Raw genomic sequence first — 15,829 nt, 5'->3', positions numbered from 1 at the left:
GGCCTATTTGCTGTTACTCAGTTTCATATTACTTATTTGGTAACTTTTTATTATGACTACATCAAGTCTAAACATAATTGAGGAAACTAGTATAATGAAGCTTCATGGTCTCATCATCAGCATTCTTCTGCATTCAGCTACCCACAACTTGCTTGCTGCCTTTTATATTTTTGTTAAACTCTTTAAAAAAAAAAGTATAAATCACATATGGACATTCATTGGTAAATATTTTCATATGCCACCTTAGAAAGTATGGAAAGTTTTGTTATTTTAACCTGAAAAGCCTCACAGTTTACTTTCATATTCTGTTTAGCTTTTCTTTAAGACAGTACTAAGGTTTCTAAAAGGTACTGTAGGATTGAGCTTTGGTGGTGGGCGCGGTATGGAACTATGCCCAGTGACTCACAGTCTTGTAACTTATTGTTAATCACAAAAAAAAAAAAAAATGAAAGAGAGGGAGTCGGGCGGTAGCACAGCAGGTTCAGCGCACGTGGCGCAAAGCGCAAGGACTGGCATAAGGATCCCGGTTTGAGCCCCCGGCTCCCCACCTGCAGGGGAGTCTCTTCACAGGTGGTGAAGCAGGTCTGCAGGTGTCTGTCTTTCTCTCCCCCTCTCTGTCTTCTCCTCCTCTCTCCTATCCAACAACGACAGCATCAACAACAACAATAACTAAAACAATAAAACAACAAGGGCAACAAAAGGGAATAGATAAAATAAAAATAAAATTAAAAAAATGAGAGATGGGAGTATTAACAATTACTTTTCCCCTTAAACTATCATATTTATTTAAGCTTTTCTTTCCCATAATAGATCCTGAAAAATATTACTTGGTATTCAGAACGTGTTTTAACTGAAATTTCACTGGGGAGTCTCCTGATACTGGTCGTAATAAGAACCATCCAGTATAACATGACAAGGACAAGAGTAAGTATTCCAGAGCTATTCTTCTGTCTTTATGCAATTAAGTACAATTAAATCTTAAGTACAGTTTAGACTACACAGTTGACCCCTGAACCAGAGCAATACTAGGGGATGCTTCCCAGCAGTCAGAAATCTACAAAATCTACATTTCCTACCCAGAAACCTTAACTACTAGTAGTCACCTGTTGACCAGAAGCTTTTCTGGTAACAGAAATAGTTAATTAATACACATTTTGTATTTGTATGCACTGTATATTGTATCCTTACAGTAATCTAGAGAAAAGAAGCTGTTACTAAGCAAACCCTAAGAATTGGGCTGGAGAGCTTGAGGACATGTCCCCAGAGGACATGTGCTTTGCCAAGCTCCAGTGGTATGGTGGCTCCTCTCCCTCTTTGTCTAAATGGGCAAAGTCAGCCTGGAAGTGGTGAATTAGCCATACAGAGGACTTTTCCTGTGGGGTGTGTGTGTGTGTGTGTGTGTGTGTGTGTGTGTGTTCGTTCATAAAATGAAGAGTTCCATTTACAGACTTGTATTTACCAGCACCAAAAGTTTTATGTTATTTGCTTACAAGAAAATTCCTTTATAAGTGGATCTGCATAGTCCAACCTAGTGTTGAAAGATTAACTATAATATGGAGCAGTTTTCATGTTTAAAGTGCTAGTATTCTCATGAAATATGTAGACTAGTACCCAGGAATGTGCAGTCACTGTATTAATATGTTCCTGAGGTAATGTGTGTAATACCTGCTTCATAATATTTATAAACTGTGTGCTCAGTGATGTTTTACATGAACCAGAAAAACAGCCAATGTAGTATATTCAGATAAAAGACACTGTCTCTTTTATACCACTAAACTGACTTACCCTTTAAAAGCAGTAACCAAAAAATTATAAACAGATACAAGCACAGGAAAACATAAATTCAGTGGTAAAGAGAAGTAGAAGGAAGAGACTAGTTTAAAGAGTGAAAGGAATATTTCTGCTGGATTGTATTTGCACTACCCGGAAGCAAATTTCAGTTCCAGTCTATAAAGAAGTAATGTACAGAATTCATAGCTCAGAGAAATGGTTAAGTTTATGAACTGTTTTCAATTATCTTCCTCTTTGAAGCTAATGTAGAGCCATGTCCACAATCTTTTATCTGAATTATAAGAGCCAGATGTATTTTAGAGTGATTATTCTTTTTGATTTTAGAAAGATAATTATGCTGCATATCCTATATGCTATGTGTAACCATCAGGTCCTAGAGCACACTAATTTCAAACATTAATGTTTCCACAGCAAAATATTTCAGTGTTCACTAGCATGGGGATAATGAAGACCATAAATAGCATCATAATCTTTTATGCCAGATGTTGCTTCCAAAGGAGTAGTGAACAAATTTTGGAGTTTTCAGTGCTTTATGGGTTTTGGAATCAGAGAAAGGGGATTATGAGCCTTAACTTTCTAATACCAATGACAATTGTGTCTACAGTTTGTTTCTAGTTAACCTTGTTTAAAGTGTGAAGAAGTCTTGATAAATGTTTTGAACTTGCTCTTTTCTGACAGGACAAGTACCTTCATACAAATTGTTTGGCAGCCTTAGCAAATATGTCAGCACAGTTTCGTTCCCTGCATCAGTATGCTGCACAGAGGATCATAAGGTAAATAGACACTTTTACAAAGCAGCGCTGGTACTCTCCTTCAGGCCAGCCTATTGAAAAGGAATGTTATCCATGAGGAATACCACAGTATTCTACCTAGTTTTTTCTCTTCTACTTTAATAATTCTGTTGAGTTTTCTAATCCACTTTTTTGTTCAAAGTAAATAGTATTTACTTTTATTATTTTTTTGTAAAATCTCATATAAACTTTGTTAGCTTTTTACAGAGGAATGTGTGTATTTCTTAGCAAGACTTAGTAAATTGATTCTTAATATATTTTCTTGAGCATTATATAGAGCATCACACTACACTATTAGACAAATTTCTTTTTTCTAAAGACTTTTTATAGTAGTTTAACCATTATTTTATAGTTTCTAATTATCAGTATATTAGTGGTGGTACACCTGGTTGAACACGTTTCAGTGCCCAGGGACCTAGGTTCAAGCCTGTGGTCCACACCTGCAGAGGGAAAGCTTTGTGAGTGGTGAAGCAGTGTTGCAGGTGTCTGTCTTCCTTTCCATCTCCCCTTTCCCTCTTGATTTATGACACTCTCTAGTAAATAATAAAGGTAATAAAAAACATAGTAGATATATGAGAAAGCAGTGGATTAAAAGAGTGCACATTTTGCTGTTTTATAGCTTATAAGTTCAACAAGGTCTTACTAGTATTAAATCATATGTCACTAAGTTTTTTTTTTTCCTTTCTCAAGACTCTTAATTACTTGCCTCTTATAGCTGCTAAAAGCTGCCTATTGTCTTGGTTCTTGGCTATTAGTCTTCCTCCATTTTTAAAGAATATTTATTTATAATGGTCCGGGAGGTGGCACAGTGTATAAAGCATTGGATTCTCAACCATGAGGTCCCGAGTTCGATCCCCGGCAGCACGTGTACCAAAGTGATGTCTGGTTCTTTCTCTCCTCCTATCTCGCTCATGAACAAACAAACAAACAAACAAACAAATAAATTCTTAAAAAAGGAATATCCATTAATGATAGTGAGAGAAGGAGAATATAGAGAGAGAACTAGATCATCAGTTTGGCATATGTTAGGCTGGAGATTGAACTCTGGACCTCATGCTTAAAGACTCCACCACTTTATCCACTGCACCACCTCCCAGGCCTCCCTTCCTCCATTTTTCAAGCCAGCAGTACTAGATTATTATTGTTTCTTTCATATATCTCATCACTCTGGTCTGTTTTTCTCATTCCTTTTTCATTTTGAGGGTCCTTTGATTGTTTTGGTCTTGCCTGAATAACCCAGGTGAATCTCTCCATTTCAAGATTCTTGTCCCTTTTGTCACAGTAGATAACATATAGACAGGATGAGAGGGTTAGGATGTAACTTTTATTTATTTAGTGCCACCAGGGTTATCCTGCACAGCCAGTCCGTTGCTCCTAGAGACCATTTTATTTTATTTTATTTTATTTTATTTTATTTTATTTTATTTTATTTATTTTATAAAATAGAAATTGAGAGAGGAAGGAATTATAGAGAGGGAGAAAGAAAGAGACACATGAAGGACTTGGGTGGTAGCGCAGCAGGTTAAGTGCATGTGGCGCAAAGTGCAAGGACTGGTGTAAGGATTCCAGTTCGAGCCCTGGCTCTCCACCTGCAGGGGAGTCGCTTCACAGACGGTGAAGCAGGTCTACAGGTGTCTGTCTTTCTCTCCCCCTCTCTGTCTTCCCCTCCTCTCTCCATTTCTGTCTGTCCTATCCAACAGTGACAACATCAATAACAACAATAATAAAACAACAAGGGCAACATGGAATAAATAAATATTTTTTTAAAAAGGTAGAGACACATGCAGACCTGCTTCTTTTTCACCTCTTGTGAAGCTTCCTTCCTCTGTGCAGGTGGGAAGCAGGGACTCGAACCTGGGTCCTCCCCCATGGTAATGTTCTTCTTTGTTTTAATGCTACATAAAACACCATTAAATGAATGTAGGACATTGTTACAATTCAAGGCATATACACATTATAAAAATTATTAAAAAGTATAAAATATTCCTGCCCCAAGGGCTTATAATTTGGTAGCCAAGATAAGATAATAAGCAACATATTATACAAACAGCAGAGTGTGGTGAATACTAGAATAAAGGCAGTATTCTAGAGTGGGAGTAAGTAGTTGGTTCAGAGAGTGACGGGGTCACAGGTCACTGAGTTGGACAAAGTGACTAAAGAGAGCCTGGCCTGGTGGAGGGGAAGAGGCGTCGGCCAGCACAGACCAAGTCTCTGCAAGGGGGATCGGTGAGAAAGCGTGTTTGGGGAGTGACCTCTCTCCTCCTCCCATGGCTGTGCTGCTAGAATTGCTGGAGAAAAGTCTGAAAGAGTCATAGATAGGACACTGGACAGAGAAGAGAGGAAATAATAATAAAAAGAAGCTTATAAGTGGATTTTAAAAGACTTGTAAGTGGGTTTTAAAAGAAAGAATGTATTTATTTATTGTCATGAGGGTTATTGCTGGGGCTCAGTGCCAGCATAATAAATCTACTGATCCTAGTGGCCATTTTTCCTTCCCCCCTTCTATTTTATTTGATAGGAGAGAGATAAATTGCAAGAGGATGAGCTAGAGAGGGAGAGAGAAAGAGAGACACTTGTAGATCTGTTTCACCACTGATGAAGTTTTCCCTCTGCAATTGGTGAACAGGGGCTTGAACCCAGGTCCTTAAGCATGGTAATGTGTGTACTCAACCAGGTGCACCACCACCCTTCCCCCATGAAATAATGTAAATTTCTAGGCCCATCGGTTCTTGCATATGATGAGTATGTTCTCTTTGTCACACTGAGGCATGCAAATACTTAACAAGCTTCCAAGTGCTGCTAGTGCCTCTGGTCTAGGTACTACAGTGGCCAGATGGAATAAGAGTTTCAGCATTGGGGGCCTGGGACATAATGGGATTGTTATGCATACTGCCAGTGAGTATACTTTAAAGCATTAACCCCTCAGTAAAGGGGGGGGGGATTTAGCATCATCCAACAGGGAGTTTTTTTTTTTCCTTTTCTCTCTCTCTCTCCACACACACACACACACACACACACACACACACACACACACACACACACACACATTGGATAGGGACAGAGAGAAATTGAGAGGGGAGAGGAAGATAGAGGGAAAGAGACAGAGAGACACTTGCAGCCTTGCTTCACCACTCGTGAAGCTTTCCCCTGCAGGTGAGGAACCCCAGGGGGCTTGAACCTGTGTCCTTGTGCACTGTAATGTGAATGCTTAAGCAGGTGTGCCACCACCTGGCCCCTAGAAAAATAGACACCTACAGACCTGCTTCACCACTTGTGAAACAACCCCCTGTAGGTGGGGAGCCAGGGACTTGACTGGGGTCCTTGCGTGGGTCCTTGTGCTGTGCTTCGTACTATGTGCACTTAACCCAGTGTACCACCACCTGACTCCCATTTTTCTCTTTTTCTTAGTGACTTAATGTTGATTTAAAAAATAATAAGATAACAGGAGTATAATTCTGCACTGTTTCCCCCCATTGAATTCTGTATCCTTATTCCCTCCCTTGGAAGCTATAGTAATTCTCCCGAGGTTGCCGATATGGGTTAACTATTACTTCTACAACTATCTATATCTATACATACTTGCCCTTTTCTCTTCCTTTCTAAGTCACACTTAACATCTATTACTACTTCTGAATGTCCTTTTTCCCTCGTCTCTCTCTGGGTCCTGATGGAGCTGGAGTTGAGAGCCCTATGGTTATCTTGCCCTGTTTCTTCTCCTATGGGAGTATGGACCAGAATTCTTTTTGGGGTGCAGAAGGTGGGGATTCTGGCTTTTGTAATTTTTTCTCTGCTGGACTTGGGTGTTGGCAAGTTGATCCGTACCCCCAGCTTGTTTCTATCTTTCCCTAGTGGGATAGGCCTCTGGAGGGGTGAAGGTCCAGATGCACTGGTGAAGTTGGTCTGCCCAAGGAAGTTAGGATGGAGTCATGATAGCATCAACAGCTTGGTACCTGAAAGATGGTAAGATATAAAGCAGGACAACATGATTAATGAACAGGAACCAAAAGCAGGAATAGAGCAGATGATAATAGTGATCTTAGAGTAGAAAAGTGAGAAAGTCTATTTTAGGTATTTTCCTAGGGGCCCATGACTTTTTCAGTTTTTGCTTGAGTTTGATAGATAACATGGAGGTGCACAAAAACATTGTCTGAGAAGATGGTGTCAGACTTGAGAATAGGGCTAGAAAGTTGGGTTAGGGTAGAGAGTAGCTCCCAATCTTAAAGAATATATATGCATAAGATAAACTATTTACCCCATCCACCTGACCCAGGCCCCATATCTATTCATATTTAGCACAGGAGCCTGTGTAACCTCTGAGTCCCTGTGAGCCTTCGCTCACAGTTCATGGTCACAACTGGGAACATTCTAGGCTACACTCATTTCTGGACCAGTCTTCCTTGAGTGGCAGGGTAGGATGACCCAGTCTCCCTTTGGAGAGTGGGACAGTCCCTACCGTTGTCACTTTATAGGGAGGACATGTTCCAGGAGGGAGTTTGTTAGGAATGCAGTCAGCCCACCTACAGACCTACAGATTCAGAATCTTTGTTCTAACAAGATCTCCAAGTGATTTATATTCACATTAAATTTTGGAAGATGCTTTGAGTTCGGCTGTGGGAATCAAGATTTATTCTCCGAGAGCACACTTGTCTCGAATTGCAATGGGAACCAGCTCTTTGGTATCTTAGGGAACTCATCTCCCTCTGAGTATGTTTAGGGTATAGAATTGTAAAGTATGATAAGGAATATATAACCAAAACCACATATATGTGTATAGGACTTCTCATAGCAATGCAATTCCATATTTACCACATGTTGTATTAACTCCTATGAGTGAGAAGCAGTTCATTTTCATCTACATGTTTTGTAAAATCTCTTCTAGGAATATTCAGGAATCTATTATATAATTTTGTCCCTTAGAAGAGCCACTATCTTATGCAGTCTTCAACAAAATGTGAAACAGACTAACTCAAATATTTCATTGCTGTGAAAGTAGCATATGGATAAAGCTTTAAAAAAAAACAAAAAACTTAGCTGGACTTAAATGTGAAGAATAATTCATAGTATGTTTCAAATTTAATGACACCATGTCTTTCACAAACTTGCTATTCTTCAAAAGTCACAAGTATATATGACTCAGATGTTGCTTAGCTATGTGAGAGCTTTTGAATGTGCTAGAAGCATGGATATTTGGTAAGATCATTGTTTGGGATCACAGGATTACTAATCCAGTTGAAAACATTTACAGAGAGGATTACGTGCAAGGGATTTTTCTGGACTGGAAAAATGTTTTCGCTTACTGTGTGCTCTTAGGATTTCCCTTTATTGCTTTTTGCTTTTCCCACCCCTTCTTATACTCCTCCTATTTTAATAGATACTTTCTCTACTACTTCATCCCAATTTATCTTATTCTCCTCTCTTTCCTCATTTCTCGGGGAGTTTCCACACATGCCTGTGACTTCATTTACTATGCACCTGTGTTCTCTAAGCCACCCAAGTCTTCATTTATACTCCTAGCTTGGGATTCTAGCTCCTCAATTTATCCAGCACTATAGAATTTGGAGAAGTCACTTATGTTCTCTATGTATTCGTTTCTCTACCTGTAAGATGGTGCGACAATTGTTGGTATAATCTCAAAGGATCTGGTGAGCATTAATGAGCTAATGTTTGGAAAGGGTGTGACACATAAAATGTACTGTTTAAGTGTTGCCTAGCAGAATACCAACTCTGCTAACCTCACTTCCTGGATCTCCCACACTTACCTCAAAGTTTTAGTATGTTAAACCTGAGCTCTTTTACATTCATTCCCTCTCCTAAGTAATGACCCTCGCCATAGCCAACCAGCAGCCTGCAGGTAATTACGTGCCAGTTCTCCCTTCCTCTCAGATGCCACATTTCACTGGGCCCTGGAGAGCTGTCTGGCTCTGTATTGCAGAATAATAAACTTGCCTTTCCACCCGCTTTTCCATCATGACCGCTGCTGCCTTCTTTCACGTGTTCATCCTCTTCATTCTGTCATTGGTCTGCCTCACCCCTTGATCCCTCCTGGTTCCACCCCAGTCCTGCCCACACTGCTGTATCCATGTCAGAAGCATATCTGATCATAGTGCCCCTGTGCTTGAAAGCACTAAGTGGCTTTCCTTGGTCAGCATTTGAAGAGTGGGGGCTCTTTACCAAGGTGGCTTTGCCCTCTGGGGCCATTGACTTTGTCTAGAGCCAGGATGTTTTTGTTGCTGCAACTTCAGAGGAGATGGCTACTGACATCTAGTGGATAGAGGCCGGGGGTAATCTTGAATGTCCTGTAATACACTGTCCAGGCAAAATGCCAGTAGTGCTGGAAACTAAGGAACCTTATCTTAGAGGGACCTGGTCTGCTCTTGCAATTTGGTCACCGTGTTCTTTTCCTTCCTTTCCCCTTCTTCCTTTTCCCCCTTTCCCTTCCCTTCTAAAGCTCAAAGCACCTCTGCATCATCCATTGCATTCTATTTCTTTTGTTTTTGTTGCTCTAGATGGTATTTGGTGTTTCTCACAGGCAAGGTATGTTTTCTACCACCAGCTACTTCATCAGCTCTTCTAAGAAATTAAACCACAAACAGGCATATCTTCAATTTAATGTACAAGGTGGGGCAGAGGGAGAAAGAACTGTTCAGTTCTGGGGTTGGGCAGTAGCGCAGCGGATTAAGTGCACGTGGCACAAAGCTCATGGACTGCGTGAGGATCCCAGTTCGAGCCCCCAGATCCCCACCTGCAGGGAGGTTCGCTTCACAGGTGAAGCAGGTCTACAGGTGTCTGTCTTTTTCTCCCTCTCTCTGTCTCCCCTCATCTCTTCCATTTCTCTCTGTCCTATCCAACAACAACAATAATAATGACAACAATAAGGGTGACAACAAGGGCAACAAAATGGAAAAAAAAAATGGCCTCCAGGAGCAGTGGATTCATAGTGCAGGCACAGAGCCCCAGCAGTAACCCTGGAGGCAGAAAAAAAAAGAACAGTTCAGTTCTGGCATATGTGGTGCCATGGCTCTACCTCACATTCTCGTGCATTTAAACCCCATGTTCTACCCAGTGAGACACCTCCACACTCTTGGTCTTTGTGTTTAATCTGTGGTCACTACTTCACATTTCTTGGTCAGTTCCCTGCTCTTTCACAGCTACACTGTTGTGTCTGGATAAATGTGGTCTGGAACCAGGCAAATTAGAGGCAGTTCATTGAATCACCTCTTTCTTTTCCCACCATCTTTCCACCTCTCTGTTTGGGTTTTATCTTGAACTTGTAAAGGCCAATCCCACCCACTCAGGCCCCTCCTTGTGCCACTCCAGGCCTTTTTACTTTAGATATAGCTGTTGCTGACACAATACCTTAGTATCAGCTATTCAGAACATAAGGTGGAGCCAACTGATTCTCTGGTAGCCCTGGATCAGAATCAGTTTCTGACCCAAGGGTTAGTGACTATGATGGATCCAGGGAGGAAAGGCCAGGAGAGGTCATATGTTTAGAAAAATACGGCTTCTGGTGGGTGTGGTGTGGAAGTATACCTTGTAATCTTAGAATTGTGTAAACCACTATTAGTCACAAAAAAACCATCCCCACCTATCAAAAAAGATAGAAAGGAAAAAAGAAAGAAAGAAAAGCAAACATGACTTCTGGGGGGCTGGGGAGTGACATACCCAGTAGAGTGCACATACTCCAATGTGCAAGGACCCTAACCCCTACCTATAGAGGGCAAGTTGCACAAGAGGTGAGGCAGTGCTGCAGGTGTCTCTCTTTCTCTCTTCCCCTTCTCTTTGAATGTATCTGTCACTATCCAGTAAATAAAACATTAGAAGGAAAGGGAACTTAGACACTCCCAGAGGTGTGTCTCAGGTTGGGAGCAATAGAACTTCAAGGTTTTGACCTTGTAACACACTGGCTTGGTCTGAAGTTGCCAGTCTTGCTGCTTAAGTAGAGTAGCAATTACAGAAAATAAAAAGATGTGTCTCATATTTCTTTACCTTACTTTATAGAAAGTGGTTCTCAGTAGGCACACAGTAGGCTTCTAGTAAATATAGTGACTGCTTCTTAGACAATGGGCTGGCCTCTGGGATTTTAAGCTTACTCCTGGTACACGTCATTGAGAGACTTGACATAAATTGATTAGTCCCTGGTCAAAATTCTGTAGATTATCTACAGGTTCTTGAAGCTGTGAAGCTGATGGCATTGCAAAGGCACTAGTAAAGACCTTTTGGTTTTTCAGACCTCCTGAGAATAAAGCATAGATTTGATAAGAGCTATTTTGTAAGAATGGTAGAGGATTGTGTCTTTTTGAAAAACAAAAGCTAGGTGTGTCATTTAAAAATTAAAACATTTCTCTACCTGTGAGTTATGCTTTTTCCTGTTTTTCTTCAGTAACAGCTGCATGAACTCATACTCTGCTTCTGAACCAAGTTCATAGGCGTTCTACTTCTCTCTAGTCCAACATTGGCAGTGTATCTGAGTGGCCTTGTTTCGTTCTGCACATGTTAGTTTCTCAGCATTTTCTTCAGAGCTACAAAACAAGTTGCATTAGCTCCTCTGTTTTGGACAAATATAGACTGTTTAGAATGACCCATGAAATGAAAGAAAAATAGGAGCTCTAAAGGAATACTTTCTAGCGTTACTGAGTCACTTGAGACTTTTTGAGCTGCAAACACAGAAAAGAATCTTAAAAAGTAAATTGGCCCGTTTATTGTGATGAATTTCTCTAACAGTATTAAGTACTCAAATATATAATATAGTAACAGCTGGTTATTTCTCTTGACTATGTTTGGGGAATGCTGCCTTAATTTTAAAATAAAGTACATTAGTGATCAGTTCACACCTGACAACTTCAGTGCCTCATCACGTGTCTTTGTTGTTGTTTTGCTACATTCGAGACTAGTAGAAGTATAGAGGCACATTATTCTATGACACACGCACCCCCCTGCTCAAGCTCTGACATCACACGGCAGGTGGAGGAGGCTCTGGTGATGGTAATTCCTCCCTGCCCCCACCAGCCCCGTCTACCTGAATTCTCAAAAAGTGGCTTGGAGTGGTGAAATCGCACATGTTTGAGAGCCCAGCTATTCAAAATGACGATGATAATGATAGTTTTATCTTGAGTTGTTAGGAGCTCTGAGCAATATATCATTTGCAATATAAATGTTTCTATTAAACTCACCTGACTTTCCAAAAAGGGAAGAATTAATTTGTTGTAGCTGAATACATTGGCAGTAAGAAGTTCTGTTTTCTCTGTTGCTCTGGTCTCTGCTGATCCTTGTTTGATCTGGGCATAACTGCAGCCAAGAAAGAATGTTTTCCCTTAAAAACCTGGCTGCTTGTACTTCCTATAGCCAGTGAGTGGTACTTTGAAGATAGCTGTAATTTTCTAGAAAACTCGACACAACTTTCTTTTTAAGTTTTTGTCTTTTCCTTAAAAATTACATTGAGAACATTTAGGCAGTCCCAGTTAGAACTTTATTTCCAGTAGAAAAATTTCTGACTGTTCAGGGATAATAATGAATTATTAAGCCTGAGTCCTACTATTATGAGCGCCACCCCCCACACACACTTTCAAGCTCCCAGATTAGCCTGCCACAGTTTCATGGATCCTGGTAGAAACTCAAAACCTTGAGGTCAGAGACATAGACAATACTCACACCCATAGCAGGAGCCAGCTGCCATTTTTTGTGTGGGCATGGTCACGAGGTCCAGGCAGGAACATCTGCACAGGAGATAGACAGCATTTTTTGGAAAAGAGGGATTTGGAGCCTGGGAAACTCCTTTCATTATAGGCAACAAGCAGACTAACCCAACCACTGCTTCCCATGGGGGACATGTCTATGGAGAGCAAACAGCTGCCCTCAGTTCCTGAAAGAGACACGTCTTTACCTTCCATGTGTACACACGCTTCAAAATTCATGGAAAGGACAGCCCAGAGCACAAGACTGTCAGGACCTCTGCTTTCAAGACCCGCATGAATACAAGGCAGGGAGCTGTCTCCCCAGCAGTCTTTACCTGTTGTACTTTTCTGTTGGAAGATGGAAAAACCTGCCACTAAGACCTTAAGGTGTCCAGTTAATACTGCTCCAGGTTTTCTGTTTTGTTTGCTAGTGCACTGCATTTACTTGTCTCAGAAGAAGTAAAGGGTTGAATGGTCTTCTTTTTGCTCCTTTGTCATCATGAATCTTCTGCTCAGGGGCCTGTGTTTTTGACATAAGCTTTCTCCCCCCCCTTTATAAAAAGGAAACATTGACAAAACCCTAGGATAAGAGGGGTACATCTCCACACAATTCCCACCACCAGAACTCTGTATCTCATCCCCTCCCCTGATAGCTTCCCATTCTTTATCCCTCTGGGAGTATGGACCCAGACCCAGGGTCATTGTTGGATGCAGAAGTTGGAAAGTCTGGCTTCTGTAATTGCTTCCCCACTGAACATGGGTGTTGACAGGTCGATCCATACTCCCAGCCTGAGACAAGGCTGTCTTAACAGGAGAAATGGGAGCAAAAAGAAAAATATAGAGATTGAAAATGAAGGGCCAGGTGGTGACGCACTTGGTTGAGTGCACATGTTAGAATGTGCAGAGACCCAGGCTCAAGCCCCCAGTCCCCCCCTGTAAGGGGAAAGCTTTGTAAGTGGTGAAAATGACTCATGTATCTGTTCAGTGTAAATATGTAAAGAATCAAATGTACCACAGATGAGTACAAACAGGGAAGAGAGAAGACTTCTCCAGAGAGAATCAAGGGTAGTTGGGAAACATAATTGAGAAGGTAGGCGAGTCTTTCCTTCACAGGTGTTGCTGAGTGCTCTGAGCATTCTCATTTGTGCATCCATTTAACTTGCCTCATTATATAACCTGAGAACATCCTTGTAGGGCTGCAGTGAGGAGTGAATGAGTCCCTGTGAGTCCACAGAATGCTGAGAACTGAGCCTGGTGAATCGTGTCAGGGGACAGACAACATCATGTTTTATTCTTGGTAGCTAGGAAGATAATTGAACAAATGATGAAATTCTGACACTATAATTGTATTAAAATAATTATTATTCAACATTTTTAAAAATAAGACTGAGACTTGAACACTGCTCAGCTCTGGCATATGGTAGTACCAGAGGTTGAACCTCGCACTTCTGGGTCCTTAGGCATGTAGGTCTGATGTGCTGCCACTGTTTTATCTCCTCAACCCTCATAGTTAAAAATCGGTTGGCTATTTATTAATGAGGAGAAAGCAGTGCCCTGTGGGGCCAGGTGGTGGTGCACCAGGTGCAAGGACCTGGGTCCAAACTCCTGGGGTAGGGTGAGGGGTGAAGGGTGAGGGGTTGAAGCAGCGCTGCAGGTGTTTCTTTTCTTTTCTTTTTTCTTTTCTTTTCTTTTCTTTTCTTTTCTTTTCTTTTCTTTTCTTTTCTTTTCTTTTCTTTTCTTTTCTCTCCTCTCCTCTCCTCTCCTCTCCTCTCCTCTCCTCTTTTCTTTTCTTTTCTTTTTCTCCTTCCTCTCTCTCCCCCACCTTGATTTTTCTCTGCCTTTCAAATAAAAGAAAAGAATGACCTTTGGATTTGTAGTGCAGGCACCAATCCCCAGTGATAACAGTGGTGGAGAGAGAAGAGGAAGGAAGGAAGGCAGGCAGGAAAGGAGGGAGGGAGGGAGAGGGGGAGAGAGAGAGAGAGAGAGAAAGAGAGAAGAGGGGGTAATGTGCTATACAGAGTACCTCTTGTGTGTGTTACTGATGTCTGTCTCCACATGCCGCTTCCCAGGGCCTACACAGTGTTGTTTGTGTTGCTGATGATACTGGTGTGATTCTTGCTATTTTACAGTGATGAAACTCAATCTCAAAAGTACCTGACCTAAAAACTCATGCAGGGTCGTGATTCTGTTTTCCACCCACAATGTTGTGCTGTCTTTAATGGGCAAGTGTTCACATATGAACTCTGAAACTACAAGCACGTAAATGATTCATGGGCAAACCATTTTACTTTTAAGTTATTTTTTGCTGATTTAACATTGTTTTACAAAATTGTAAGATATCAGGGGTACAGCTTCACTTTTGAGTGTGTTTGGTGTATTGTTGGTGTCTCTCCTTGTCTCTCTCCGTGTGTATGTGTGCTTGAGAAAGGCCACTGGAAACTGGAGTTGTTTAGTGGCAAAAAAACTGGAATTGTTTAGTGACAAAAAATTTAAATAGGGTAGAGGAGGAGAGGATAGAGTGACAGCTTAGTTATTTTTTTTTTTGCAAGTTTACTTATCTGTGTTCTACATGTGAATGAAACCATCTAGTAGTTGACATAAGATTCTGTAAGATTACATCCTGCCTTACTTAGCTACCAGCCATTTTCAGCCTTTGTGAGCACATGCTACCTTTCTTGACATGTTTTTAAAAAACCACAGTCTATCTTTTAGTAATTGGTACTCAGAAGACTTGAGGGTGAGTTGTGGGGTCTCAGATTCCTTGTGATGCCCTCACAGATTTCCTCAATTGGGGTTCCATGAGAAAGTCAAGCCCTGAGGAGAATGAGGTGAGTGACAATTTTTAGTTCTCCCAATAATGATACATAGCCAATATCTTTGTAACCACATAGGAGAAAGGTTAATTGATGACAGAATTTATAGTACCATAGGACTCCTGTTTGAGAAAGATCAGAGGAGAATTCTAGCTTTGAGACTCACAGGCTAGGTAAAATCTACCATAGGGACCAAATCTTAATCCTTGGTATAGTGAAACCATACATATACAAAGCCCCAGCTTGGCAAAATAAATAAGTAAATAAGCTAATATGTATGTAAATAAAGCTATTTTTTAAATCTTTCCCCCCTTTTGTTGCCCTTGTTGCAGTTATTATTGTTATTGATGTCGGTGTTGTTGGATAGGACAGAGAGAAATGGAGAGAGGAGGGGAGACAGAGGGAGAGAAAGATAGACACCTGCAGACCTGCTTCACCGCCTGTGAAGTGACTCCCCTGCAAATGGGGAGCTGGGGGCTCGAACCGGGATCCTTATGCCAGTCCTTGAGCTTCACGGCACATGCGCTTAGCCCACTGCAATACCTCCTGATTCCCATAAATAAAACTATTAGAGGAGTTGCCTTGGAAGCTAACTTTTAAAAAAATTTTTTTTAATTTTATTTATTTATTTATTTATTCCCCTTTTGTTGCCCTTGTTGTTTTATTGTTGTAGTTATTATTGATGTCATTGTTGTTGGACAGGACAGAGAGAAATGGAGAGAGGAGGGGAAGACAGAGAAGAGGAGAGAAAGACACCTGC

At 41.0% G+C, this 15,829-nt stretch overlaps 1 protein-coding gene across 4 annotated transcripts in view; it reads left to right on the top strand.

Moving 5' to 3' along the window:
• The window catches only part of DYM (dymeclin), a 467,512-nt gene that overhangs the window by 197,359 nt on the left and 254,324 nt on the right, over positions 1-15,829 (top strand). For all 4 annotated transcript variants that reach the window (XM_060173849.1, XM_060173845.1, XM_060173848.1 and 1 more), the window contains 2 exons: positions 811-924; positions 2,470-2,564. In XM_060173849.1, coding sequence (XP_060029832.1) covers positions 811-924; positions 2,470-2,564 — 209 coding nt within the window. The remainder of the gene's footprint in view (positions 1-810; positions 925-2,469; positions 2,565-15,829) is intronic.

The sequence above is a fragment of the Erinaceus europaeus genome, chromosome 15 (assembly GCF_950295315.1).
Source record: "Erinaceus europaeus chromosome 15, mEriEur2.1, whole genome shotgun sequence".
Taxonomy (NCBI): Eukaryota; Metazoa; Chordata; class Mammalia; order Eulipotyphla; family Erinaceidae; genus Erinaceus; species Erinaceus europaeus.
Note: the sequence above shows the minus strand (reverse complement) of the source record. Positions and strands in the feature narration are given on the sequence as shown.